The sequence below is a fragment of the Sciurus vulgaris genome (assembly GCF_902686455.1).
Source record: "Sciurus vulgaris genome assembly, chromosome: 1".
Classification (NCBI taxonomy): Eukaryota; Metazoa; Chordata; class Mammalia; order Rodentia; family Sciuridae; genus Sciurus; species Sciurus vulgaris.
In genome coordinates this window covers 165870737-165897180 of record NC_136461.1, presented here as the reverse complement: position 1 = coordinate 165897180, position 26444 = coordinate 165870737, and the positions used below count along the sequence as shown (strand labels likewise).

The following is a 26444-nucleotide window of genomic DNA, read 5'->3' as shown; positions in this document are numbered from 1 at the left end:
TGGCCTTGTATTCCACCTTCCATTAATTTTCTGAGATGGAGGCATTAGAATGCAGTTGCTAGAACACAGTCTTAAAGCAAAGCAAATCTCGTTTTAAACATGAATTTGCCATTTACTAGTAGAGCATTTTCATCCTTTTCCCTCATCAAATATTTATCAAGATCCTACTACATGCCAAACACTCTGTTTTGTGCTAAGAATGCAGGTAGATGCCCACTTAGAGATCTTATCATTGTGATGGGGGAAACAGCAAATGATCAGCAGGCATAGTTTGATAAAGGCAATCCTCGTGGCTCTAGGCTGACATGAAAGCATTTAGTAATATCCTCAGATGTCAGAGCATAGGGAAGTTTTCTCAGAAGTGTCATTTCTGTTGAGAAACAAATGAAAAATAGGGGTTAGCGAAGGAAGATCTTTAAAGAGAAAGGATATTCCAGGCAGAAGAAATGCAAAAAATAAATCGAGGAGACAAGAAAGGATATGGTTTGGAAACTGAAAAGAAAAACTAGACTTGGTCAAAGAGTATTATGCCTCTGGAAGGAAAGAAAAGTCAAGAGTTAGATACAGAGAGGCAATATCACGCGAAGCTGTAACAATCATTGTAAAGAGTTTTGAATTTCCCCAAGAGATCTCTGGAGCCACTGACCCTATTTCAGAAAGCTTGGTGGGGTTGTCGTAAGTGAGTGGAGTACAGTAAGAAGACCTATCAGGAGAACATTGCAGAGGAACATTGCCAGGAAAATATACAGGATGGCGGAAGCTTTGGTGGTGATGGTGAAAACACAGAGAAGTGGTAGATTTTTATTAATCTGTTTAGGAAAGCATCACCACAAATTGGTGATTAGTCAGAGGCAATAGGTGACAGGAGTACTTGCTTTCTAAATGGAGTGACGGATGGATGGCGTTATCTCCATTCATTGAAAGAGAAAACACTGGGCAAAAAGCATGAGGCAAAGTTAAAAATGATCTTCTGGACATGTTGATACTTGTGGGGCCTGTGGACTGAGCAGAGGCCTCTACTGGGTGAAGGATCATATGACTCAAGAAAAGCAGAGGGGGGTAGAGGCTAGAGATGCTGGCTGGGATTTATCAAAATATAGTAATGGGGTCCCAGTAGTGAGTTCTCCTGGGAGGACACCTGTAGTGGGAAAGAAAAGGGACCAGCACAGACTTTGAAAGTGCCAACTAAATTCTTTTAAGTTTCAAATTTCATAAATGCCAGACTATTAAAAGGACTAAGTGAGAGGCTATATAGAAAACACTGAGCGCATGGCCCAGCACACAGTAAGAGGTCAATAATGGTAGATATGGATTTAAGAATCCAGTCTTGATAAGTAAATATCATTTATATGTTTTTGATTCCCATTTCCTACTCCTCCTTGAAAAGTACTTATTGAGTATATACAGAAAATAGTATTTCATACACTCAGTGATAGAAATTTTCTATTTATTCTCATAGGTAATTAAATTTGTACAGCCTAAAACTGGTGCTTCTTTTATAAAGAGGGCTCTTTAAACATTCATTTCAGTTCTCCAAGCTGCTTTCACAAATTTGCCAATACCTAGAGCTCTGATTTCAGTATTGCCCCTCCCCCATGGCACTTTTTATCTAGTTCTTACAAGCATTTATAATAATTATGTTTTCAACGCATTTACGTGTTAACATTTTTGAAGACTTCAAATATTGTAATTTATCAAGAGCAAAATACCAAAACATGACTATCTTCAAAAATAATAGCAGAGTCCCTGGTAGAAAATGAACACCTGGAAAGCATTACCAAGTTACATATGAAAATGACAAAGCATTCTTGGCTTGCGCGTGCACATTTTAGAAGCACAAATAAAAAATGGCAACCTCATTTCTAAGAAGAAGTTCAGTTGTAAATTCAGAGAAATTGTAATGATATTCATAATTTATTAAACTTAATAGATAAGACATTATCAAATGTTCACAGTACCTTGTACAAGCCATTTAATATCATTGTACCTCAACCTCTTAACACTACATCACATCTCTTTTCTGTTCTGACCCGAGGTTAAATATAAAGGAATGGAGAAAGAGATACCACACTGATAGATCATTTTAGAAAAAGTAAACTTCAAAAGATGGAAAATTATTACTGTTCAAGGGCACATTACCTAACAGAGTCAATTCTTCCAGAAGACAGCAATCCTAGGTTTGTATGCACCTAACAACAGAGTGTCAAAATACATGAGGCAAATACTGATAGAGTTGAAAAGAGAAATAGACAAATTGATGCTATGCCTAAGTTATTACAATACTCCAATATAATACTATTATAGCATAGAAATGAGTTACGAAGCTGTTATGGTTTGGATGTGAGGTGTCCCCCAAAAGTTACAGGTGAGACAATGCAAGAAGGTTTAGAAGTGCAATGATTGAGTTATGAGAACCTTAACCCAAATAGTGAATTAATCCCCTGATAGGGAATAACTGGATGGTAACAGAAGATGGGTAGGGTATGGCTGGAGGGGCCATGCCTTTGGGGTATATATTTGGTGAACTGAACTTAGTCACTCTCTGCTTTCTGATCATCATGTGAGCCACTTCCCTCTGCCATTATGTTCAGCTTCACCTTGAGCCCTGAGTAATGAACCTGGTTGTCTATGGTTTGAGACCTCTGAAACCATGAGCCAAATAAACTCTTTCTCCTCTACAATTGTTCTGGTCAGGTCATTTGATCACAGCAGCAAAAAGCTGACTAAAGCAGAAGCTATGGAAAAATGAGGATGAATCTTAATGCATACATGGTGCTAACTTAAAGAAGCCAGTCTGAAAGACTACACATTACATAATTCAATTTTTTTGACATCATGGTAAAGGCAAATTCATAAAGACAGTAAGAAGACTAATGGTTGTCAGATGTTCACAAAGGTTGGAGGAAGGGTTGATTAGAACAAGCACAGAGGAATTTTAGGGTGGGGAAACTATTTTGTATGATACAATATGATGGATGTATGACATTAACATTCAGCCCTTAGACCCTTACAGCACAAAGAATATATTGTTCAATTAACTTCAAAGTATGAAAATTCTTGGAAAGTCATGTAAGAGTTCAGGGATTCCAGGATGTAATGCATGAGTAACTTTGGAAATGAGAGGTCTCTATAAGCTAAAGGCAAAGAAATCATAAATAATGTTATCACTTGCATCTGGAATGTCCTCCCAAAGTTCATATATTGAAAGCATGGTCTCCAATGCAGCAAGGTTCAGAAGTGGGACTTTTGGGCAATGCACAGATCTTGAGGGCCCAGATCTCAACAGTGGATTAATCCAGTGCATTAATCCACTGATAGCCAGATGGACTACTGGGATGTAGGACCTCATTGGAGAAAACAGGTCACTGGGATCATGCACTAGAAGACTTTAACATCTCCCAAGCCCCTTCTCTCTCTTTCTGTGCTTCATGAGCCAAAAAGATTTCCTCCACCATATTTCTGTCTTGGAGTCAGTTGACCATGGACTGAATTTCGAATCTGTGAACCAAAACAAATCTTTCCTCCTTTAAGTTGTTCTTGTGAGGTATTTTGAAAACCCAACTAACATACGTAGTCTCTGTGCTATCATTGATAAAGTTGTTTCCCACTGATGCATGAGTTAATCATTCTGACACGGTTATGCATATAGACAGGAGTTGAACAATTATGTATATGAATGGCTGACTCTAGGAACCGAATTTTTCAATATTGAAATAACAGATTATAGAAAATTAAAGGGAGAAGTTTAGAATAATCTATGTGCTAATAAATGAGAATCTGAGACCCACAGTGCTTATGTTTAACTTAGCACAGGTACATATAAAGACATAAAGAAATATTTGTAAATATGCTCATATTCATAGTTGGTATGTATATATGTATTTCCTTGCTCCATAAGCTGGCTGAGAGGATTAGAAGCCACAATGAAACCTCACTAACACAGCTATCACCCAGATCTTAGCTTTTAATAGCATTCTACAATGAAAAAGACTAGGGCTTCTTGGGGGAAATGGTGATTCTAGGGGTGGGAATTATAGAAAATGATCCTGAAGCATCTGATAGTGCCAGAAAGCTAGGGTACACTCAACCCTCCTCACCCACAATGGAGGGTATGGAAAAGGTATACAGGAGTCAGTTGAAGGTGCTTCCATGACAAGAGTGGGAATAACTTGAACAAAATGGAGTCACATTGAATTATAATCCAAAGTAGATAATAAATAGTCATGAGTCTATAGTGTTATAAATAAATATTGAATAATTAAATGAGAGAATAGCCAGGTGCACATCTGAAATCTCAGCAGCTCAGGAGGCTGAGGCAGGAGGATTGAGAATTCAAACTCAGCCTCAGCAACTTAGTGAGAACTTGTCTCTAAAATATGTTTTTTAAAAAGGGCCTGGGATGTGGCTCAGTGGTTAATTGTCCCTGGGTTCAATTCCTGGTATCAAATAAGTAAATAAGAGAATAGACAAAAGTCCCATGGCAGGAGAATTCTAAAGAACTTATGCAGACACTCAGGCTTCAAAGAGGCAGAGCATAACTCCCCACTCCTTAGGTGATAGTTGGGCACAGCAACTTTCTTCCAAAGGATTAAGTATGGGAAGGGGGAAAGAATAAACTTTACAGTGGAGATCAATGTCAGCAAGAGCAGTCATAAATTAAAATTAGCATGTGCCCTTGAAATGGCATGACAGCATTTTACTTTTGTGGTATTCTTCCCCAAAACAATCCCAGTCTAGTCATGACAAAAACATCAGGCAAATCCTATCTGAGGAACATTGTGCCAAGTGCTATTCCTCAAAACTCAAGAATGTCAACCCTGGAAAGTCTAAGAAACTATTTCAACCAAGACAAACCTAAGAAGATGTGATTACTAAATGTTAATATGGTAACTTGGATGGGATCCTGGAACAGAAAAGGTATATTAGGTAAAAACTAATAAGGTATCACCTTTAGTTATAAAGATTGAGTCAACATTGGTTCTTTAATTATGATAAATGTACCACAGAAATGGAAGCTGTTAATAATAAAGGGGAAATTGAAAGTCAGGTACATGGGAGCTAGCTTCACAATTTAAAAAAAATGTATTGATCTATTATGTTGCAAAGGATTTTTACTCTAAATTTTATTGACTACAGTTCTCACAATAGTTTCTTGAAATAGTTTTGTCTTCTTAGTTTTTTCAGAAAAAAAAAAAAAACTGAAATTCAAGTTTCAGTGACTCAAATGAGGTCCCTGAAAGCATATCTCCTGGGACACACTGCTAGAAGATCATTAAAGATGCATATAATCAGAAAAATAAGAGATTACACTCTATTTATGTATAACCTATCAAAATGCATAAATGCATTATACTGTCATGTACAACTAATTGGAACAAATAAAATTTAAAAAAGATGCTTTTGGTTTAAAATCTACCAAGTGCCATATATCATTCAAATAATTCAGTCAAATGCTTGGCTTCTTACTGACCTGCCACCAAATATTTAGACACTTAGATACTTTATCACGAAACTTATTTGTATGTTGAACTATTTTCATCACTTGGAATTGTCCTAGAAATAGATAAAATTATACACACACACACACACACACACACACACACACACACACACATATTAAGGGGGATGAGTATATATTACTTTTTAATGGTTAGAAAGGATTTACTTTTAATTTAGTGAAAAATATCCATTTAATGTCACTTTCATGTAGAATTATCCATAACATTTTATGTGAGACTAGAAGAAAAGCAAAAAATGAAAAAGAAACCCCCCTACCCCGCAAAAAAAAAAAAAAAAAAAAAACCCTAGTTAGTTACTCAGGCTTTCGTAGAACAACAGATGAAATATTTGTTGGAGGAGCAGTTAGTCATTTGTAGGATGTAGATTTAAAATTAGCACACTCCATTTCTAGGCAAATTTCATTGGTAAGTGAATATTAAATATTAGAGATAGAAAGAAGAGTGCAATGCATAATTGAATTGCTTTCTCTTTCTCTCCTCCTACCTTCATTCCCAATGGGTAATCACAGTGTTTAAAACTTGTCTACCCTGCTCAACAATCTGTTCTCCTTTCTTCAAGTAAAAGCTATGATTTTTTTCACGTGAGAAATTATCTGCCTTCTCTCACTCTAAGTTTTGCAGGTGCAGCTTTATATATCCCACCCACTCTAGGGTGTCTACATAAGCGAAGTCCAGAAAATCAGTCCTTCCCATCTTTCAGTAATTGTGTCAAGTGTGAGCATTGATTACTTGATCAATCAGAGAAAATCTTAAGGTTTTTGCTAAAGTGTTTATAAAAGAGAAATTCTCTCTTATGACCTGTTGAATAGGTGGCTTGTATTCCAGGAGTTATCTTTCTATACATGGTGAGAAAGTGCACCTGGAAGGAAGACCAAAACTGAAATGGCAGGGTTGGGGGGAGGCCGAGCATGGATTTCTGAACACCTAAATTCAGTTAAGCCAATTCCTGGGTACTTCAATGATAAGAGCAACAATCTCCCAATTCTACTTTAACTAATCCAAATTGGGTTTTCGTTACTTCAACTAAATTGGTTCTGATAAATCATCTTTCTTTTTTTCTTGTTATCCTAATTTTTACTATCTTCAGAGATATAGCAGAGGACAATTATTCCACGAGCCTTCCTGAACCACCCCCAGAAGGAGAACACTTAATTCTTTGAAATCATATACATTAGTGTTTTTACTGCTTGTTTGGCCCAGTGATGCCTGTCGCATTGTTGAGGACATTATGATTCAATTTTCTCTGTTTTATGACTCCTTTATCAATAAGACACTAAGCTCCCAGAGGATGCCATTGTCCAACAAACCTTCCCCACCTCAGATTCCTGAGTTTATAGTTAATCAAGTTTTCTCCAATCTAAGTGTAAAAACCAAAGGGTAGGTTCATTTCACAGATATGTAATTTGTCCTAGTAACAGAAAGCCTAGTATAGGTTCAAAGTTTGCCTTCCATAATTAACAAGTAAAGAAACTGTACCTTTAGGGCCCATAGGGAATTAGTGAAGGCAAAAGAAAACTGACATGTTTTGATTGTGATTATTCATAAAATGCTAAACACCATCCTTGGGCTTTACCGACAATTATCCTGCCTTTTCCTTATAATAATCCTGCAAAGCAAGTATTATTATTATTCCTGCCTAAAATGAGGAAATTGACTCAGAGAAGATGAGTAATTTGTCCAACATCACACCCTAGAAAATGTACATTAAATTTTGTGTATTCTTTTGTCTTTGAATACTCCCCAATCCCCACCATCTGTAATAGTATCTGGACACAAAAATGTGTAAAATATTCAACACGTTAATGTGTGAATGAAAAAACAGCCAAGTTAATATTAAAGTTTGTTCTTTTTGGTTCCAAATCTCCATTATACCATGCCCCCTTCAAATGGGATGATAGCCAAAACAATTCTATATTTTGTCTTTTGTTTTTAAATTATAATACATCATTCAGCATGATTCATGTGGTAACATTGGTATTTCTAGATTTGAACAGTGTAACTGTATTACAGAGATGAAGTACAGCAAATGGAGCATCCCAGTTAAGAGCTAAGATTTTTGGAGTCAAGGATTGTATGTTTTCTTTCATATGTGAAAGCTAGAGAAGAAAAGGAAATAAAGGTGGAGTGGGATATCATGAAACTAGAAAGGAGACCAATAAGAATGGAGGAAAAGGACCTGGGAAGGGATAGGGGAGGGAAAGGGGAAATACTGGGAAATGATACTGACCAAATTACATTGCATTATCATGTGCAGGTAAGAGTATGTAACACCGAATCCTCCCATTATGTATAATTATTATGCACCAATTAAAATATGGAGAAAAAGAGAAGCCATTAAAAAGACTGAGTTAGGACGTTTGGGTTAGAAGGAATTTTGGATACAAATCTTATTTACGGGCTGGGGAGATAGCTCAGTTGGTAGAGTGCTTGCCTTGCAAACACAAGGCCCTGGGTTTGATCACCAGCACCGCAAAAAAAAAAAAAAAAAAATCTTATTTACTCATTCTATGTCCTTGGATAAGTTACCTATGTCTCAGATTGCTCATTGATAAAATTGGAAGAATGATACTACTTTCCTTGTAAGATTGTTCTGGGGATTAATAAAATGATGCTTGGCATAGCATCTAGAATATGGTAACCCTTGGGTTAACATGGTAAATACTATGGTTATTTACAGTGATTTTTATAATATTAATTTCCTTTGAAGTCTGAACCAAAATATTCTCATGGCCATATAAGACCTAGGCCATACAGGCTCTTAAATTCTTCAGGCTTTTTTTGTCTTAACAATTTAGGTTTTATTTAGAACATGTTTAGAACATAGTTGGAAATATTGCTTATAAACAAACAGATCAACAAATATTTATAAGAAAACTCATTTCTAAAAATAATCCTAATATCACAAAATTAAGCTTTTAGTATTATGAGTGTTTCGTAAACATAAAGAAGTTAACAATCTTACCTACCCAGTTATCTAAGCCAGAAATTAGACAACTGCTCCCTTACCTCACTGTGCACATGGATCATTAAAAATCTCATTGTTCTGATTTAACACCTCAGTTTGTCAGCAAGTCTTTGCTAATTATAAATCAAAAAACTCCCTTTCACATCACTATCTCTTCTACCCCTGATTAATTGATGCTTCAGTATCTTTAATCTGGAGGTTTCTGCAGTATTCTAAGCAGAGGATTATAGAGGCTTTAACTAGGATGGGAGATTTGGAAGCAGGGAGAAGTGATTAGACTTTAAAGATGTTTTGGCAGTGGGTCCAACAGGACCAGCTAATAGACTTCATGTGGGTTTTTAGAGAAAGAGAAAGATTATGAAAGTCTTTTGGTTGCAGCAACTGCTTAACAGTGGTGACATTCTCCAGGGGAGATGCTGCTGAAGAACTGGGGAGCTAGGATTATGAGTATCTCAGATATGAGCATCGTAGGAATTTAATATTTATTCTTACAAATTGAGAAATTTTGTTCAGCAACTAATTCTTGTTCATTTTTTCCAGTTCTATGCCTTTGTTCTTGCCTTTCCATATACCTGTAATTACCTGTCTCCCCACCCAACCCACACTTACTGAAATGAATTGCAACTCAAGAAGAGCTGTCCTCAACACTCCAGGCTCACCTTCTCCACAGCCCTGCAGCAATTTATTAATGTTTATGAGATACTAACCATAGTCAGGAATTGTAACTAATTATAACTACATATTCAAAGATATGCTCCCTGCTCTCAAAGACCACACAACCTCATAGGGTAATATAGCCACAAATTTGTGCAAGGTCATAACTGTATGACACCGAAGATGCTTGAGATGGAAGAATATTGGGTAATCTGTCAAGGAATTAATATTTATTGAATGTGTATGTGTAACATGTGAGGTCTTTGTTTTATTCCATTAATAATTACATCAGCCCTATGAACTAGGCATAAGGTACAAGAACCCACCCGTTGTTATAGAGCTTGCATTATGACAGAATGAACTGACAAATCGACCTGAATTCTAAGCTATTCCTATTAAACAATTCAGAAAAGGTTCATGGGAGGGATAAACTTGAGCAGAAACAAGAATCTTGAAGGTCATTCCCAGAAGAAAAAGCTGTGCATGTACAGACACAGAGGGAGGGAGGATCTGGAGTTTAAGTCCTCAAGAGATATTGGGGGAGATGAGGCTGGGCAGGCAATACCATATAAAGAAGCCTGGATTTTATCTTGTGGGCTACGAGTAGCAAGTGAAAAATTCTGAACGTAGGAGTGGTAGGATCAGATTTACACTAGAGACAGATTATTCCAGTATAGCACCTAGTGAAGACTTCCATCACAGCATTTATTACAGTGTGGTATTATTATTATTATTATTATTATTATTATTATTATTGGATGTGGATTGAATCCAGGGGTGTTTTGCCACTAAGCTAAATCCCCAGTCATTTTTTTTTTTTAAGACATGGTCTTGCTAAATTGCTGAAGCTGGCCCCAAACTTGGAATCCTCTTGCAAGTCACTGGGATTACACCACACTTGGTTTGTATACTTATTTTCTAATTTATGTATATCTCCCCTTTAAAGTGTGAAGTTGCCACGTGTGGTGGCAAAGTTCAAAGCCAGCCTCAGCAACTTAGTGAGACCCTAACCAACTTAGCAAGATCCTGTCTCAAAGTGAAAAATATAAAGAGGACTTGGATGTAGTTCAGTGGTAAAGCACCCCTTTGGTTCAGTCCCCAAATCAAGAAAGAAAGAAAGAAAGAAAGAAAGAAAGAAAGAAAGAAAGAAAGAAAGAAAGAAAGAAAGGAAGGGAGGGAAGGAGGGAGAAGGAAGAAATTAATTAATTTAATCTAACTGATCCCTGCTTCATTCTGTGTAGAGAGTGGGGGAAGGACTGACTTTAATTTAGCATTATTTGTTTTACTGTTTTAGTGCATTACATAGGTGTGGCACACAGTAGAAATGCACAGAAACAGTTGAAAAAAGTGAAAGAAATAACGGTGGAGGAAGAGACAGAGGCCTAAGACTAGTACTGAAGATCTTTTAACTCCAAACTACACATAATTTCTATGCATAATTCTCATTACCTTTAATGAAGTTTTAAAAAGTTCTATAAAAAATTAAAATATTGCTAACTTTATAGTAATACACTGACCCACTGGTTATTTTGGCACCATGAAGACAAGGTCATGATAATCTAGCCTGGCAATATTTTTTATACTGTGGTAAGTCTCATACACATAATGTATCACATAATTTCATTTCCCCAATTCCTTTCATTCCTTTATGTAAAAAAAAAAAAAAAAAAAACAAACAAACAAAAAAACATAAATAAAGATGAATTCAGGTTTTTTTTTAGTTTTTACCATGGAGCATAAAACCCAAACAGTGTCTTGGGCATAAAACACCAACTCTAAGCAGGCACAGCAAACTATATTAGGATTACTGGTGCAAACAATAGGGAAAGTTAAATGATCAAGGCAAAGGTAGGACAAACCCCAGAGTAGCTCTGGGGTCTTAGTAAGGTAGTCATGGACAGAAATTCTGGGCACTGCAGTGTGAGCAATTCAGCACTAGTAGGAGGGTGAGTAGGACATTGTGATTGACAGTCCCACAAAGCAAGAATAAGAATTTTAGACAGGTCAGGTACCTTCCCAAGAAATTTCTTATTTAATCTTTCAAAAAAACCTGTGGGGAAAAAAAGCACTATCTTTATCTCCATTTTTCAGATAAGGAAGCTAATTTAGGAAGTTTTTCAGATCACACAGGAAGTGAACAGGGATTTGAAACCAGTTAATTTGACTGCAGTCATAAACTTGGCCACCATGCTACACGCCTCTGGGATCTAGATGGAGTAGAGAGGATGACTTAATTGCAGGTACGGAAAAAGGAAAGACTGCTGGCTGTCAATCCATAGATCTCACTGCAGACAGAACTTAAGAAGCCAGGTTTTGAGGTAAGTACCATACTCTGTATGGTCTAGTATTTGCTATCAGAGCAGGACCTGATTTCTGAGCCTTTTGCAACCCATAGTATCCAACCTTGGACTCAGGAATTTGAATCTAAATTTTCTTTTTGTTTCTGCAACAGCTGATATGCCTAGCTATGTAAAGATTAGAATTTTCACAGTTTTTTGCTTCTGAAAGAAAAGTAACATGTGAAGAGTGTGAAACTACTTTACATTTTAGAAAAAAAAGATTTTACTATGGAAATACAAAATTTGTTTTCCCTTATTCTTTTTTTTTAAATCATTGTAGCCAGAATTTGCACTGCAGATTGCAGTGCTTGTGAGACAGAGACATTCCTTCCAACAAGGCTGTTGTTAGGGCGAGAGGTGGGGTGTGTGTTTATTTATTTACCAATCACTCCTAGTAGACTTTGCCTGGTAGATACATTGAAGAGTCTGCAAATGCCTGAAAGTAAATATGAGGATGAAATTATCTGAAAGCCCTGTTAATCTGTAATAAGTTATCTAATTCTCAGTTTTATTCATTTTTCCTATTTAAGAAATTAGTGAAGAATTAAGAAATGAAAACAAGTATTGGGCTAATAATCTGAATTTCCAGGGTACATGCCTCAATCTTTCCATTTTATTTGGGGCCAGAAACCCAAATTACAAGATAAAAAGGGCTTGGAAGCCTGATGGGGCAAAGGATGAAACTTGACTGTATAGATCACACAAAACAGTCTGATGACCAAGGTGCAGAAGACTTAGAATCATAGACCTCCATGACACTCTGAAGGTTGCTGGATAACCCAGCCTTTCGGAACATACTCTTACTTACTAAACCTTTGTTTCAGTCTTTACCTAAGATCATACTCTCAGAGGTAAATAGAATAAATCCAACTTTGGGCAGCCAAACTGAAAGGCTTTTATTATAACCAATATTCATTGTTTATAACCGAATGAAATCTTCTTAAATACACAAACAGTACCTCAACTCTTCTTAGACTAGGAGTTTTTATTGGTAATATTATTTTTTGGAGAAGTTAGTCATTCGATCATAATTCCTTCAGATCACCAAGGAAGCATTTAGTTTATTAAATCAATAAATCTACTCTGCGTTGGGGAACCAGAAGATCATCTGCAAGATATTTACAAATCCTAGACAATTATATTTATGTTTTTGTAGACTGAAACATATACATAAGTGCATACACAACAAAGCGGAAAGATTAGTTTGGAGTCAAATAGATCTGGGTTCGCAATCTTGGTTCTGCTGATAACATAAATGTGACAACTATGTAATTTCTCTAGCTTATTTGCTCCATTCAAAAATGAGGATGTTAATAAAATATAGCTACAAATATTGAAAAATTACTGTGTGTGAAATCAGAATGATTTAGAGGCATAATCTCTATTAATTCTCAAGGCAACTTTATGAAAGAAGTAGTATTTTATCCCCCTTTCACAGATGAGGAAACTGAGGCACAAGTAAGTTGAGTAACTTGTCCAGTTTTATGAAGCTAGACAGTGGCAGAGCCAGGGCTGTGGGACTTGTTTAACCTCAAATCCTGTGTTCTTCCCAATGCTCTAAACTGTCCATTCTAAAGACTTTTCTATATTGATTAAAGATAATGTATATCAAGCACCTAGGATAAGAACAGGCCCATAATAAGCCCTCCATAAATTTTGGCCAATATTTGTTTTTAATAAACAACAGACACACAACAACAGGGCTTGGTTTGATTAAAGGATATGAAGGATCATTCCAAATTTTTAAGGTCAAATTATTAGTTATGTACTTCTTACAAGTAGATTCACAAATATGTATTGAGCACTTGTGTGGTGGCAGCATTTTGAACATGACATCTCCGTCTTCACAGGACAGTCAGGCTGCTAGATTGGGCTAAATGCCAGAGAAGAACCGAGCCCCGTAAAGAGACCAGTCATGACAAAGCAATCAAAAGCATCACCCATACAGCCCACCTGTCTGCTGATGAGAATGGCAGCAGAACCGAGTAAGAGCAGATCAGCAAGAGGCATCTGACGGTGTTATTCACTACTACGAGCCTTTTCATTTTGCCTTTTACTAAAGCTAAAAAAATCTTCTGGCACAGACACAGAAAGAAAGATACTGTATGATCTCACTTATATGTGGAATCTGAAAAAGCCTAACTCAAAGACGTGGAAAGTAGAGAGGTGGATGCCAGGAGCTGGAGTGGGAGCAAGGGGAGAGGATGGTCAAGGGTACAAACTTCAGTAAGAAGATGAGCAAGCTCTGGGGATGGGGTGCACAGCCTGGGTGGTAATGGATGTGTCAATTAATCTGATCATGCTAATTATCACACAATGCATACTTAGATCATCACATTGTACACCTTGAATATAAACAGTCTTAATGTGCTAGTTAAACATTTCAAATAAAAAGTGTATAAATTTAAAGAATCTTTCTGCAAATTAAAAAAAAATACCCATGTGCCATTTCTATTTTCATTCAATCTTTGGGAAGGAAGCTTTTCCAGAAGTTTTGCATTTCTAGGTTTAATTCTGCACTCTTGAGATCAAAGCACCAGCATCTCCACTAAGCAAACCTATTTTCAGCTTGATCTTTATGTCTAGGATCCTAACCCATGATTTAAAAACAACCAGTCCCCCACCTCCCCAAAAAAAACTCTCTCCAAGACACCATTGTTATCGCTTAATCACCAATCATGTGTTTTCCCCTCATTTATCCAGCAGTTTCTCTTTTATGTCAGATAAAGTCCAAATGCTAAATCTGTCCTCTGGCAGGGTAGCTATCATACTGTTCGTTGCCTCTTATTCCTTTCGTTATTCCATTGCCAATTATACTGTCCAACAAGGGATTCTATCACATGAGGGTCTGTTACCAAGAGATCAAATACATGTGGCAGCTGTTTATTTACAAATATAGAATGCAATGAACACATGGAACAGGAAGATGGCTGCTTTGCATTTACATTTACATTAGATCATCTACCCTCCTTTTCTCTTTTCCGTTCTTCTTGTATGGTGAATAGCCTTATGTTTCTTTTCTACTAAACTCCACTGGCAATAGAAATAACAGAAATGCACAAATAATCTCAGATAACCAAACCATCGCAGCACAAAAAACAGCTCAAACTTTCAATACTAAGCACTTACAGTGTGTCAGGCATTGCCCTGGAGACTTTACGTACATTGTCTTATTATTACTCAAAACAACTCTAAGACATATACCTCGTTACTAGGTGGCATAGCTGTGATTTAAGCATGGGCCTGCCTGACTCCCTCTCCCCTGGCTTTACACAAAGAATGAGGAAGAATAAGTTGGGATTAAAAACAGGAAGAAGAATAGAAGATAGAAGGGAGATGGACAATGGAGCAGAAAATTCTCAATCATTACTGATTTAGTAAACATCTATTGCACACCTATTACTAGCTGGATAGGTCCTTGTCCTGGAGAGGCATATTTGGCTTAGAGAAATAGAATCTCCAGCAAACAACTGCAGTCCTCCACCAGGAGGGCAATAACTGATATGTGCAGAAGTGTGGAGAGCAGAGAGAGCGAGGGTGGAGCCTTGCTGAAGGAACTGGGAGTCCTTCCAGATAAGGAGCCTTCTGAGCAGAGGTGGAACCACACAGAAGCATCCTCAAGCTGAGGGTGGAGTGTTATACCAGGGAAAGGTCAAAGCAGGGCAGCATCACAGAGGTGTGGCAGTTGGCGAGATGCTCAGGGAATGAAGTGCTTCCACGGGCTGCTGAGCAGAACTCATGGTGAAGATTGTGAGAGATAAGAACAGAAGGGGGGGTACATTTTGATAGCACATTACCATTTGGCATGAGGAAAGGAAGCAAGGAAGAGAGAAGCATCACATGGGAGAGGAGATGTCAGGAAATACAGGGTAGGGGGCTGCCAGTGCAAAGGACCACTCTGCATAGCGTAACACAGGAGGTAATCATAGGCCCACAAATCACTTAAATTGATTTTCACTTGCTTTTTATCCTCACCATGGATTAGGATAATTTTGCTGTTTTTTCGACTATGAGTCATGATAATTTCAATGGAAAGAACAGTGACAGGTAGGTACAAAGGTAATAGTGGCCCTTAATTAGAGTTTTAGGGTTCAAGGAGATGAAGGTACATTCTGAGAGAACCAGGAGCTTGGGTGAAGGGGTATATAAGGCACTTGTGAACTTCAAACAGCTGCTGTAGCACAAGAAAGTGGCCTGAAGAGGGACCATTGTACTCTAGGTACTGGGACAGGGTGTCAGGCAAAAGGCGGAAGGTTAAATGAGAAGACAAGATGATAATGTAATATTACCTCTGTTTTAAAGAGTTATCAAAAGTTTCAAATGAAAAAATTAAAAAGTACTTTTGAATCAGTAATATAGTAATTATCACAATACAATGTGTAAAATATTCTGATGGCCAGGCATAGTTAAATGTTATATGGATTTGAGATTCTATTTCATTGCTTCTTTGGTTTTTAATTTGTTTTAATTAGTTATACATGATAGTAGAATGCACTTTGATACATCATATATAATGGGGTACAATTTCTCATTCTTCTGGTTACACATGATGTAGAATTTCACCGACATATAGTTATATATGTACACAGGGTAATAATGTCTGATTCATTCTACTATCCTTCCTATCTCCTTATCCCCTCCCCTCCCTTTAATACCTTCTGTCTAACCCCAATTACACCTATTCTTTCCCAGCCCCCCCCCCCCCAGTTTCTATTGTGAATTAGCACCCACATATGAGAGAAAACATTCAGTTTTTGGTTTTTTGGGATTGGCTTATTTTGCTTAGCATAATATTTTCCAGCTCCATCCATTTGCCAGCAAAAGCCATAATTTCATTCTTCTTTAAAGCTGAGTAATATTCCATTGTGTATAGTGTATATATATATATATTTTATATATGTATATATTTTTTATCCATTCAGCATTGCTTCTTAGATTAATGTATTTTCTTTTGTGTAAAAGTATGCATAATGTCAAGTTTTTCTTGATCTGGCTGCTTAAGGACAAACTAAAAAACAACTTCCATCTTTAAACTGTCAGATCTGAACTCTGACTATAACTTTCTCCATTGAGAAATGGGATTTCAAGAAAGGAAAAGAAGACTTTGCATTACAAGTTGTCAAGGAACTCTCATGAATAGCATACCTTCACTATAGTATGTATACTATAGCAGCAGAATAAATAGCTCTAATTTGGTAGTCTATGAAACAAAATTTCTAGGGGAATAAAGGAATAAAAGATATGACTTGTGCCAGTTTATAATTGTTGGATTTTGTGTAGCTGTCACTAAGTTGACAGATGAGTTTTTTTCTTTTGGTTTGTCCTCTATATTTCTCTGTCCCTAAAGATTATCACCCCCAGTGCATATGCTTCATTGGGAGAGTGAATTTGGGATGCATGGTATATGGTTTCCAGGCAACCACTTTGGGTGCAGTAGCACCCCTAAGATCACTATGAAGTTAAGTGTGGAAAGCGTCGACTTCAGTTTCAAATAGGTTTAGGTTCAAGACTCAGTTTTATATTTTAATAATACTGAGACATAATGCACACGACATAACCAGCCCACTGCTTGGCACACAGGAGACACTCGATGAACAGAAGCTGTTGTTGCTGTAAAATTATTTTTTTTCAAGCATTAAAGGGAAAAGCCAGAGCCCAATTATGACAGGGTTCCTTGCTTCAAAGGCATAAATTCCGCCTTCCTGTCAAATGTAAATTCCTCTGCCAACTTCTCATGAATATTTGGAACCATAAACTTGCCTAAAATTGGGACTAGCACAAGAAACTCACATTTATACGTCAGTTTCTGGGGGTTTTCTCATTCTCTATTATTCTTTATAAGCCAGTCTAAAATATGAGATTAATAAATAGAAACTGTAGTATTTGGGTCTTACCATTTTTGTCTGCTCGCCTCAGTATCTGGAAAGAAAAGAAGAAAACTTTTATCACCTTTTTTGGTAAGTATTACAGTGAACATTTTACTCACATGTAATTCATATATTAAACAAAATGAAATTCCAATTTTGGAGTAAATGTTCCTCAACTGAGATCTCTATAAAAAACAAAACCTGAAAATGACCCAAATGTCCATAAATAAGTGAATGGATAAACTGTGGTCTGTCCACACAATGGAATAATAGTAGGCCAAAAAAGAGAACCAGATATTGATACATGTAACTATTTGGATGGGTCTCAAAATAATTAGGCTTATTAGAAAGCCTACTCACAAAAGAATACCTATTGTATAAATTCGTTTATATGAAACTATAAAAAATGTAAAGTTGAGACTGAAAGCATAATAAGGTTACTTACAAATGTCCAGGGTGGGCAGAATAGATTATAAAAGGGAAGGGGGAAATTTTGAGGTGATGATAAAGATAGTTATCACTTTGATTATGGTAATGGTTTCACAGATGTCAAAATTCATCAGATTTATACTTCACATATAGGCTTTAATGTAAATAAATCATATATCAATAAAACTAGGAATAAACAAAAAGAAAAATAATAAATCATGAGTAAAGAGGAACCCACATTTCTGTACTACGTCTTACTTTATTTGTATGCATTATATTATTTGGGACTTATTTTAAACTGTTTTTGATGTACAGGAACTCTTTGTCCCTCTGGTATTCATTACTCTGTGGTAATAATTTCTGATCTTTCTTCCAGCGTTGGCCTGCACTACCCAGGGCAGGTAAGAGCAGTTTGGCCTGGCAAACAAGGTTTCACATTCTGACCACAATGATTGCTGAGTCATGAGCATTCAGGGCCAGTGAATGACAGGCCATGGTTTTGCTTCAGTCGTTAAGAGAGAGACACATTTTCCTTTCTGCTGACTTTGAACTTGAGAAGATAAGGGCAAGGATCTGCTGTAGCCATTTTGTCACCATGTGAGCTGCAAGTTGAGTGGTATCTCCCAAAAACAAATATTGAAGTTATAACCCTCAGTACCTGTGACTGTGACCTTGTTCAGACAGAGGGCCTTTGCTGATGTAATCAAACCAAGATGAAGAATTATTGGATTGGAGTGTGTCCTAAATCCAATAATTGGTGAACTTATAAGGAGACACAGAGGCACAGAGATAGAGTGAAAATATGCCATCTGATGACAGAGATAGATATTGGAGTGGCGTAGCCTCAAGAACCATGAGAAAGTGCTGATGTTTAAGTCACCCTTGTGGCAGTTGTTACAGTACTCTTTGGAAATCTATACAACGTGTAACTTGCAAATCACCAACAGACAAGAGAACAGTATTCAGATACTCAGAGAAATGATCCTGATGGCCCTTTCTGAGCCCCTCGTCAAGTTCCTTATGAGATGACCTCTGCTTTTCATCATAGGAGTTGGCAAATCACTATATTTTTAAATCTTAAGACATTTTGGATTTGGGTTGCTTTTATTTGTTTATTTGTTTGTTCATTAGCTGCAATCAAATTAACCCTAACTCATATGTATACTGATAGCTGTCTGGATGATCTAATGTAGAGCTACATTATATGCAGTATTGACAAACGTGTCCCTCCACCATATTGCAAAGACAAACTTTAATCACTTGGAAAGCACCCATGAGGACCTTTTTTTTCCCCCTGAGTAATGTGTAGTTATAGGTAAACAATCAAAACGTTTTTTCTATTTTGATCAGTGTTTCTTGGTAGCCAGCTGAAAACATGAATAGTAATTTTTATCCCCAAATTGTCTGTCTTACTGCTTTCTACACAGAAACTTTCTTTCATTTGTTTCATTTGTGAGGTATGGATAAATCTAACCACCACCACAGTGTGCTTAATTATAAAATACTAAGATTACTAAAAATCTCACCCATGAAATGTTCCCAGTGACAAACAAGTGTCACCTTGACCAATATGCATAAGACATTGGTCCTCCTTTTCATTAAATTGATTTAATTATTGCAGGAAGACTGTTTTCAGTAGTAAGAGCTATGCTTCAAGTAGAATGATACCCACATTCTTTCTACTCTACAGAGGTAATTGCTAGTGGAGCTTGGGGGATCTGTTCCTCCATCATGACAAGATTCTCCCTCTACTCTAAAACTAGAATGACCTAGCTGCATCAAGAGACAGGAAGCATATCTTATCCTTCACTTTTGATATACTCTAAGATTCTATTTCCAGTTCTATTGTGTCCTCAGGAGTTAGAAGAGACTAGAATAGAAATAACCACATACCAGAGAGTTGGTCCAGGATTTCCATCATTTCATTTCATAAAAAACATTCTTAAATCACATTCAGCTTCTTAAAAAAATTAAGACAGCAGCTTGTGTTATTAAGATAGTTCTTGTAATTAAATATGAACAGAACTGTCTCTGCTGCAAATTTTGCCTCGGAGTCCACAAACTAATAAAAGCTGTACTGCAGATGAGAATCAAGTTCATTATGTTTTATGCTGTCACAGTCATCTGGGTCAGCTAATCTAGTGACAGTTTGCTGTCACTAGAGGCATAGTAAATAAATTTAAATATTATGGTTAGGCTTAAAGTTTAAATATAAGTAATCCTGTGCTTTTGCTATACTTAGGAATTATCAAATAGATTAGTTACCTTAAAAGACATTCTATGATGGACTTGATTGAAATTCCTTATTCCTCATCTTAAATTATTAAAGGTGGGTGTCAAAATTTAAATATTATCCTGAAGCATAAAAAATGGACAGAATCACCATTTACTGAACTAACATTTCCTAAGTGTCTCATACTGAGTTAACAGGTTAAAATTGAAAATGAAATGGGCTAGTCAGCTACCTGGTGAACTCCTGAGGAACAAGGATGTAGGAAAGGAGCCAGGCCTCACCCAGAACACCCAGTGCGCCCAGAAAGGAAGACCTAGGAGGTGAGTCATGGTATGTGGGCCTGAACATCCAGCAGGTAGTTTTGGTACCAGTCCACTAGTCACCCTGAGATAGGATGCAGGAAAGTGAGTATGAAAATTGGATGGAGAAAAGGTAATTAGCATATAGGTTTTTATCTTCCCAATTTTTGCCTAGGGTAGGCCCTGTGTGGGAAACAAGGCAAATTTCATCATTGCCTAGCCTAATTCTCCTCATCAATTAGGATAGATGATGTGACATTAATCACCATTCTGCCAACTGGACAATCTCACTTAAATAATCAATGATGCATGCGTGACTAGGTGAGCTGGATGTGTGGTTATATCAGAATTCTAAAAGCTCTCCTTTAACAGTCCTCCGTCCATCTCACCTTTCATACAAATGAGAATACACAGGGCTTCAGAAATTATTGCTACATATTTTTGCCAAGTTCCTGACCAACCAAGCTCTGGGTCTTGAGTTCAGGATATACACTGGCATGCATATCTAGATGGGGAAGCAAGGGAAGGCAAAGAGTGAAGTTACCTCTCTCCTTCACAACCTCCAGCCTCACTCCTGCCTCATTATTGAAATGAGGAAGGGCCCCTTCCCTCCTAATAAAATGTCAAAGGAGAACTGTTGGAAGAGGAAAGTGGCAGCAGGTGGGTGGAATTGCAACTAATTTCATTTGGACTTGAATTGCTTTGGGGGATGTCTTACTTTTGCATGGCCGCAGAGTTGATTAATGTAATGAATCAAAAGAAAGTCCACATACTCCAGATCCTAGTATTCTAAATTCAAGTTAATTCTCTGTTATTTGAATGCAGTGACCTGGGAAAAGATAGTACACTAAGGGAAAAAGAAAACAACTGTCACCCTCCTGGTCCTTCAGTGTTGCTGCACACTAGACCGGATCAGCCCCTCTCCTGTGGCTGGCAGGCATACCCAAAGCAAGTGCACAGACTTAGTATGCTGCCACACCTTGGTACCAGCACTGGATTTTCTAACCTCTTCAGAAAATTCATGATAAACTGATATTCAGTTCTGTGATTCTTTTAGATTTACAAATTAGATTTACAAAGATACACTTCCTTGCATTAATTTGTGGATTTAGTTACTGCTTCTTGTGTCTTCAATATGGAACACTGGAATTGACCATAGTATTTCAAATTTTCTTAGCACATTATCTTTTTTTTTTTTTTCTGTTTTCTAAACTGTGAACTCTTATTCCCTATTCACCTTGGGAATTAAGTATCAGACTCATTTTTATTACTGATTTAGAGATAAGGAAAATGCAGTAGAGTCAAGAGTTGAGCTAGGTGTCCTCCTGGTTTCCTCATCAAATGTCCATGTCTGGTTTTCAACCAGCTGGACATGTCTAGTCATGTAAGTCACAAAATTATCAGCAGGAGTTTAAATCACTTATTAAAAGATTGAGTATTCTAGTGATAATGGAATTTAAACATTGGGAATCAGTTTTTCTCTAATTTGGAAATTAGTCTGTGTGATGCAGAAGGCCCCCATGATTTCATTTCTGTTCCCCTTTGGAATAGGTAATATCTATCTATCACTTATTTATTATGATCTGAATAGAATTTATAAAGCAATCTTTCTTAGCAGCACTACTAGAATATATTAAATCTAATCAAATAAAATGATATATTTATATTTCACATTTTATTTTGCTAAAAGCAACATGATCCAGAAATGAATAATTCAAAAAAATCCTGAAATAACAAATCCTTTTTCATGTCACATATCTCACCAGAGTGTTAGATTTTTCACAAAATAACTCAGAGAAATGTGTAAACAAAATCTTTTCTATTCCAGACAAAATCCAATGGCGGTTATTTTGGGGTAGACTCTAGCATTTTACTGACAAACAAGCGTGTCAACACCTCTCGTGTGGAATCAGTTTTACATTTTTATTTCTTTAATTCTTGAAATACATATAAGAAGGCAAGGATGCCCTATTCTTAGATGACAAATTCCTTCAGGACTTGATGCTGTTTTGTTTATAGAACTCAGGAACAACTATGTGTATAAAATAATAAATGAGATTTTAATTTCTTTTTTCTTTCTTTTTGTAAATTGCAGTTGAACACTTGAGCCGAGATTGGTATGTATGTTTGGGAGGCTGAGTTCCTATTTACACAGTTTCAATTAATTCATCTCCACATTATTACCAGAATTTGTTAGCTGTTTTAAAGAAATATCATAAGGACACATCTGATATCCTTGGGGAGCAGAGGACAGATCAGGTTACAACAGAGGCCCTACTTGTCCTCCAAATCATGGCAGCTTAGTTGTCAGCCTATAACTGACATGACTTTCAGGGGTCCCAACTTTCTCTTGGCCCTGAGGATTTCCTTCTCAGGTGTGCTATCTTGCCTATCCTTCTCCCATCTCGGTTCCTCAAGGGCTTTGAGGTCCTGAATAGTAGAACATAAGGGAATAGTATCAGCTGGTGAAACCATTAGCATCAATAACATTATCTTCTTGACTCAAGCCAAGCAGAGATACCGTGGAAGAATAAGGTCCTTAACAATCTGATAGAGTCAACAAGGAGGAGAGCAGACACTTATGTTTTGGTGTGAAGAAGATGGCTGGCCCAAAGTTCCTGGATCCTCATTTGGAGCTGTATGGTGACCAGAAGAGAAGGCTGCCCCACACAGTTGAATCCTCTGTCATGTGGCTTAAACCACTTTTAATTATTGATAAGAGTTTCTCTACCACATGAAAATATCCTAGCTCATCCATTCAAATAGAGTCAGGAGGGCTTCTTGCCCCTCCTTCCATTATCTTCATCATCTTGACCTCACCATTATGATGCTAATAATTTGATTTCCTCATATTTTCATCTTTGTACAAATAAATGCATTCAGCCTCTGGCCCACCTCTGACTCACTTCAATTTTAATAAGAAATGATAGCTTGGAAAAGGGTAAGGGAAAGAGCACACCATATTCCTAGATGCCCTTTGCCTATTTTCTATCAAATAAGCAGCAGCTAGAATTGTCCCCACTGAGTCAGACACTACCTGGGGGAACAGCATAAATGTGACAACTGAGGGGCAGGGAGAGCTTGGGAGCCCAGCAGGCAACTGAGGGATGGAAAGATCAGGAAACCCAAAGGCAGAGAAAAGAGCTGGGCAGCAGGGTGAAAAATAGAGAGAAAGAAAACAGCAGGAAGGAAAAGCACAGCAAAACTGAGAAACCAATAAGAACTAAAACTGCTATAAAGATAGAAATCCACAGCATGATGACAGAAAAAAAATAACACGAAAAGAGAAAAAGGAATGATCATCATATCAGAGAAATGGAGAAAGGAAATCAATCCCAAGCAAGAGACAGGATCAAAGGAAAAACAAATCAAAAGCTAGGATTGAAGATAATAATGGTAATCACAACTTGGAAAGGTGCAGGGAAGGGGACTGTATCAGAGAAGCAGGTGGGAATAGAAAGTGGCAGTTGGGGGTTGGGGGGGGGGAGAATGATCATGACAGGGATCTTGTCCACCGCTGGAAGATGAAAGACAAATGTATTCAAAGTAACTGTTTCCCAGGAGAGGGGCCAGAGGACCACCGGCGCCTCACAATCTCTAGCGCTTTTCTGGGTTGGTTTAGAGCACTAGCGAGGTTGCCTATCAGCAAATAGGGTACAGTAGAGTTGAAATAGGACCCCAAATCTGGTAGCTCTTTAAAAACGTTCTATTCACCCCAAATGGAGACTGTTATATTTACAGTTCCGCCCCTACAGAAACCCAAGCTGTGGAGAAATCTAACTTTTGGAATTTCGTCAAGGGTTGTTAAATCCCAAACTGCGGGCCTGGGACAGACCCTTTTACATATTGAATAACAGACCTTTCTATTGCATTTGCCTTGGGGGTTGACTGCGGATCGGGGATAGCAGGTCATTTTTATCTACGTTCTAGGGGCAAAAAGTTGGTCAACACCTGAGCCCTCCCGTCCCCCGCCATTCCCCGGGAAAGTGGCGTGAGGCTGGGCAAGCTCCAGCCTAACTCCTTCCATCTGTACTTACGTCGAGGAAGATCGACATGCCCTTGGACAGCTGCAGGGCAGAGCTGAGCTCTTCCGAGGAGTTGTTGGAGGACGGCGACGTCTCCCGGGAATCTTCCATTCTCGGGAGCCCTGACGCCCGCGGGCGGGACCAGGCTGGGCGGATGCTCCGACTCGGACAAGGGCGCGGCCGCAGATGCTTGCTCGCCGCCCGGGCTCGGGATCCAAGTGAGTGCTCGCTCGCTCGCGCGCCTCCCTCCCTCCGCGCTCTCTGCGCTCGGTCTCCTCCTCCCTCTCTCCGGCCTCCTGGCTCCAAACGCTCACTCTCGCCGCCCCCTTCCCTCGCTGACGGCGCCAGGAACGGACTCCTCCCTGCACTTAGCAACGCGCGGCTCCCCTAGCCGGGAGAGGGCTCTGCCCCGCATGGCCTCAGCCACCTGCCAGAGATAACCCTAAGGGCCCCTGCCCACCGCACAACAGCCTCACATAAAGGCAGGAAGGATGTAGTCCCGATAGAGAGACACACCAGAGGGATAGATGGAAGGGTGTTTGTCCTGAGCAGCCAAAACACGAAGACGCCCCTAGACTCACTGCAACTTGAAAACCATGAGTCCAGAGAGATTCAAAGACATCGTGCCTACTTTCATTTTTGTCCAAGCAGGGTTGTCTTCCTTGCCCTCTCCAAAGGCAGGTGGGGTCCTGGATACCACGAGGAAGATGACCAGTTTCATGTAGGGATATAACGATAGCGTTTTTTAATCCACTAGGTCTAAGTTCCAATTTAATTACTTGGTTGTCTTGCAATCTAGCAAGTTATTAAATCTTTAAGCCTCCATTTTCCTTATCAGTAAAATGGCCACCGTAATCTACTTACCTTAAAGAGCTCTGAGACTTGGATGTGGCAGTGCTATCAGATCTATAGTGATATCACCCAGGACACGGGATAAGGAGATAGTGGTTCTGAGGCCCTGCCCTGCACTTGCAAAGATCCTGAGATCTTTCTTATTCACCTCACTAAACTTCCAGTCCTGCTATGTTTTTCAATGTTTGCAAATAATGAACTCAGTTGTTCTTAACTCTGGCTACATGCTGGAATCCGCTTGGGTGTGTGTCAACTTTACAATGTAGCTACAAATTCATTGCCACTCTTCTTATAAAGAAGTGGGCTTCTTTCGTCTTTGAATGTGAAAGATTGTGCCTCTGAGGATAGGTGCTAAAAAAGGCCTTACAATGCCTCTTCTTGAGGGAGTGCAATATTTGCTTCTGGAATCCCGAACTTCCCTGTACAAAGTTTGGTTACATTAAGCCCCCACAGCTATGTGAAGAAACATAAATAGGCACCTTGGTGGCAGATTTGACTGAGCAGAGTCTTTGCATTATCCCAGCCTAAGTAGCAGAAATGTCAATAAAGTGTCCAGATGATCCCAGCCCTGAGCTCTTTGAGACATCCTTAGCAATTTGGGATGTCCCAGCTAAGACCTGATACATCACAGACATAAAGATGGACCCCAAGACAATCAGCATTATGCTCTGTCAGATATTTTGACCCACACAGTTTGGGAACATAATAAAACACTTACTGACTTACACAAAGATGTCTTTGGGTTTGATTTCTAACAATAGATGACAAAAATAAGGAGTTAGAAACCCCCATAAAGTCCTGGGGATATAGTTCAGTTGGTAGGGGGCTTGCCTAGCATGTACACCCTGGATTCAATTCCCAGCCCCACCTCCACACACAAACTTCCTATAAAATTAAAACAAAGGCAAATTTGATGTCTGTGCTGCACCCTAGATTCATATTCAAGGAGCAAGTAGAGGTTCCTTTTCATAATCTTTTTAAAGCACTCCAAGTGATTCTAATATGCAGCCAGGATTAAGAACCATTAAACCTGAATATACTATACATGTACTAGAGAAAAAAAAAAAAAAAAAGAGTAAAATGTTAGAAGATAGGCAGAGACTATAGGATGGAGACCTGTGAAGTCCAAAGATAGGACTATGGACTTAATCAGGTAGAGTTAGAGATATCAGCTTCAATCAGGGGAGATAGTAATTGAAGCTGTGCTTTAAGGAATATTAATTTCAGATCCTTGTGTGTTTTGCTACATTAAGTGCAAATTT

At 38.1% G+C, this 26444-nt stretch overlaps 1 protein-coding gene across 1 annotated transcript in view; it reads right to left on the bottom strand.

Moving 5' to 3' along the window:
• Positions 1–24621, bottom strand: part of NECAB1 (N-terminal EF-hand calcium binding protein 1) — a 147239-nt gene extending 122618 nt beyond the window's left edge. The window contains exons 1-2 of the mRNA XM_079143806.1: positions 24343–24621; positions 17372–17396 (exon numbers count right to left, since the gene is read on the bottom strand). Of these exons, the coding sequence (XP_078999932.1) occupies positions 17372–17396; positions 24343–24441 (124 nt within the window). The 5' untranslated portion in view covers positions 24442–24621. The remainder of the gene's footprint in view (positions 1–17371; positions 17397–24342) is intronic.
• Between the last annotated feature and the right edge of the window lie 1823 nt (positions 24622–26444).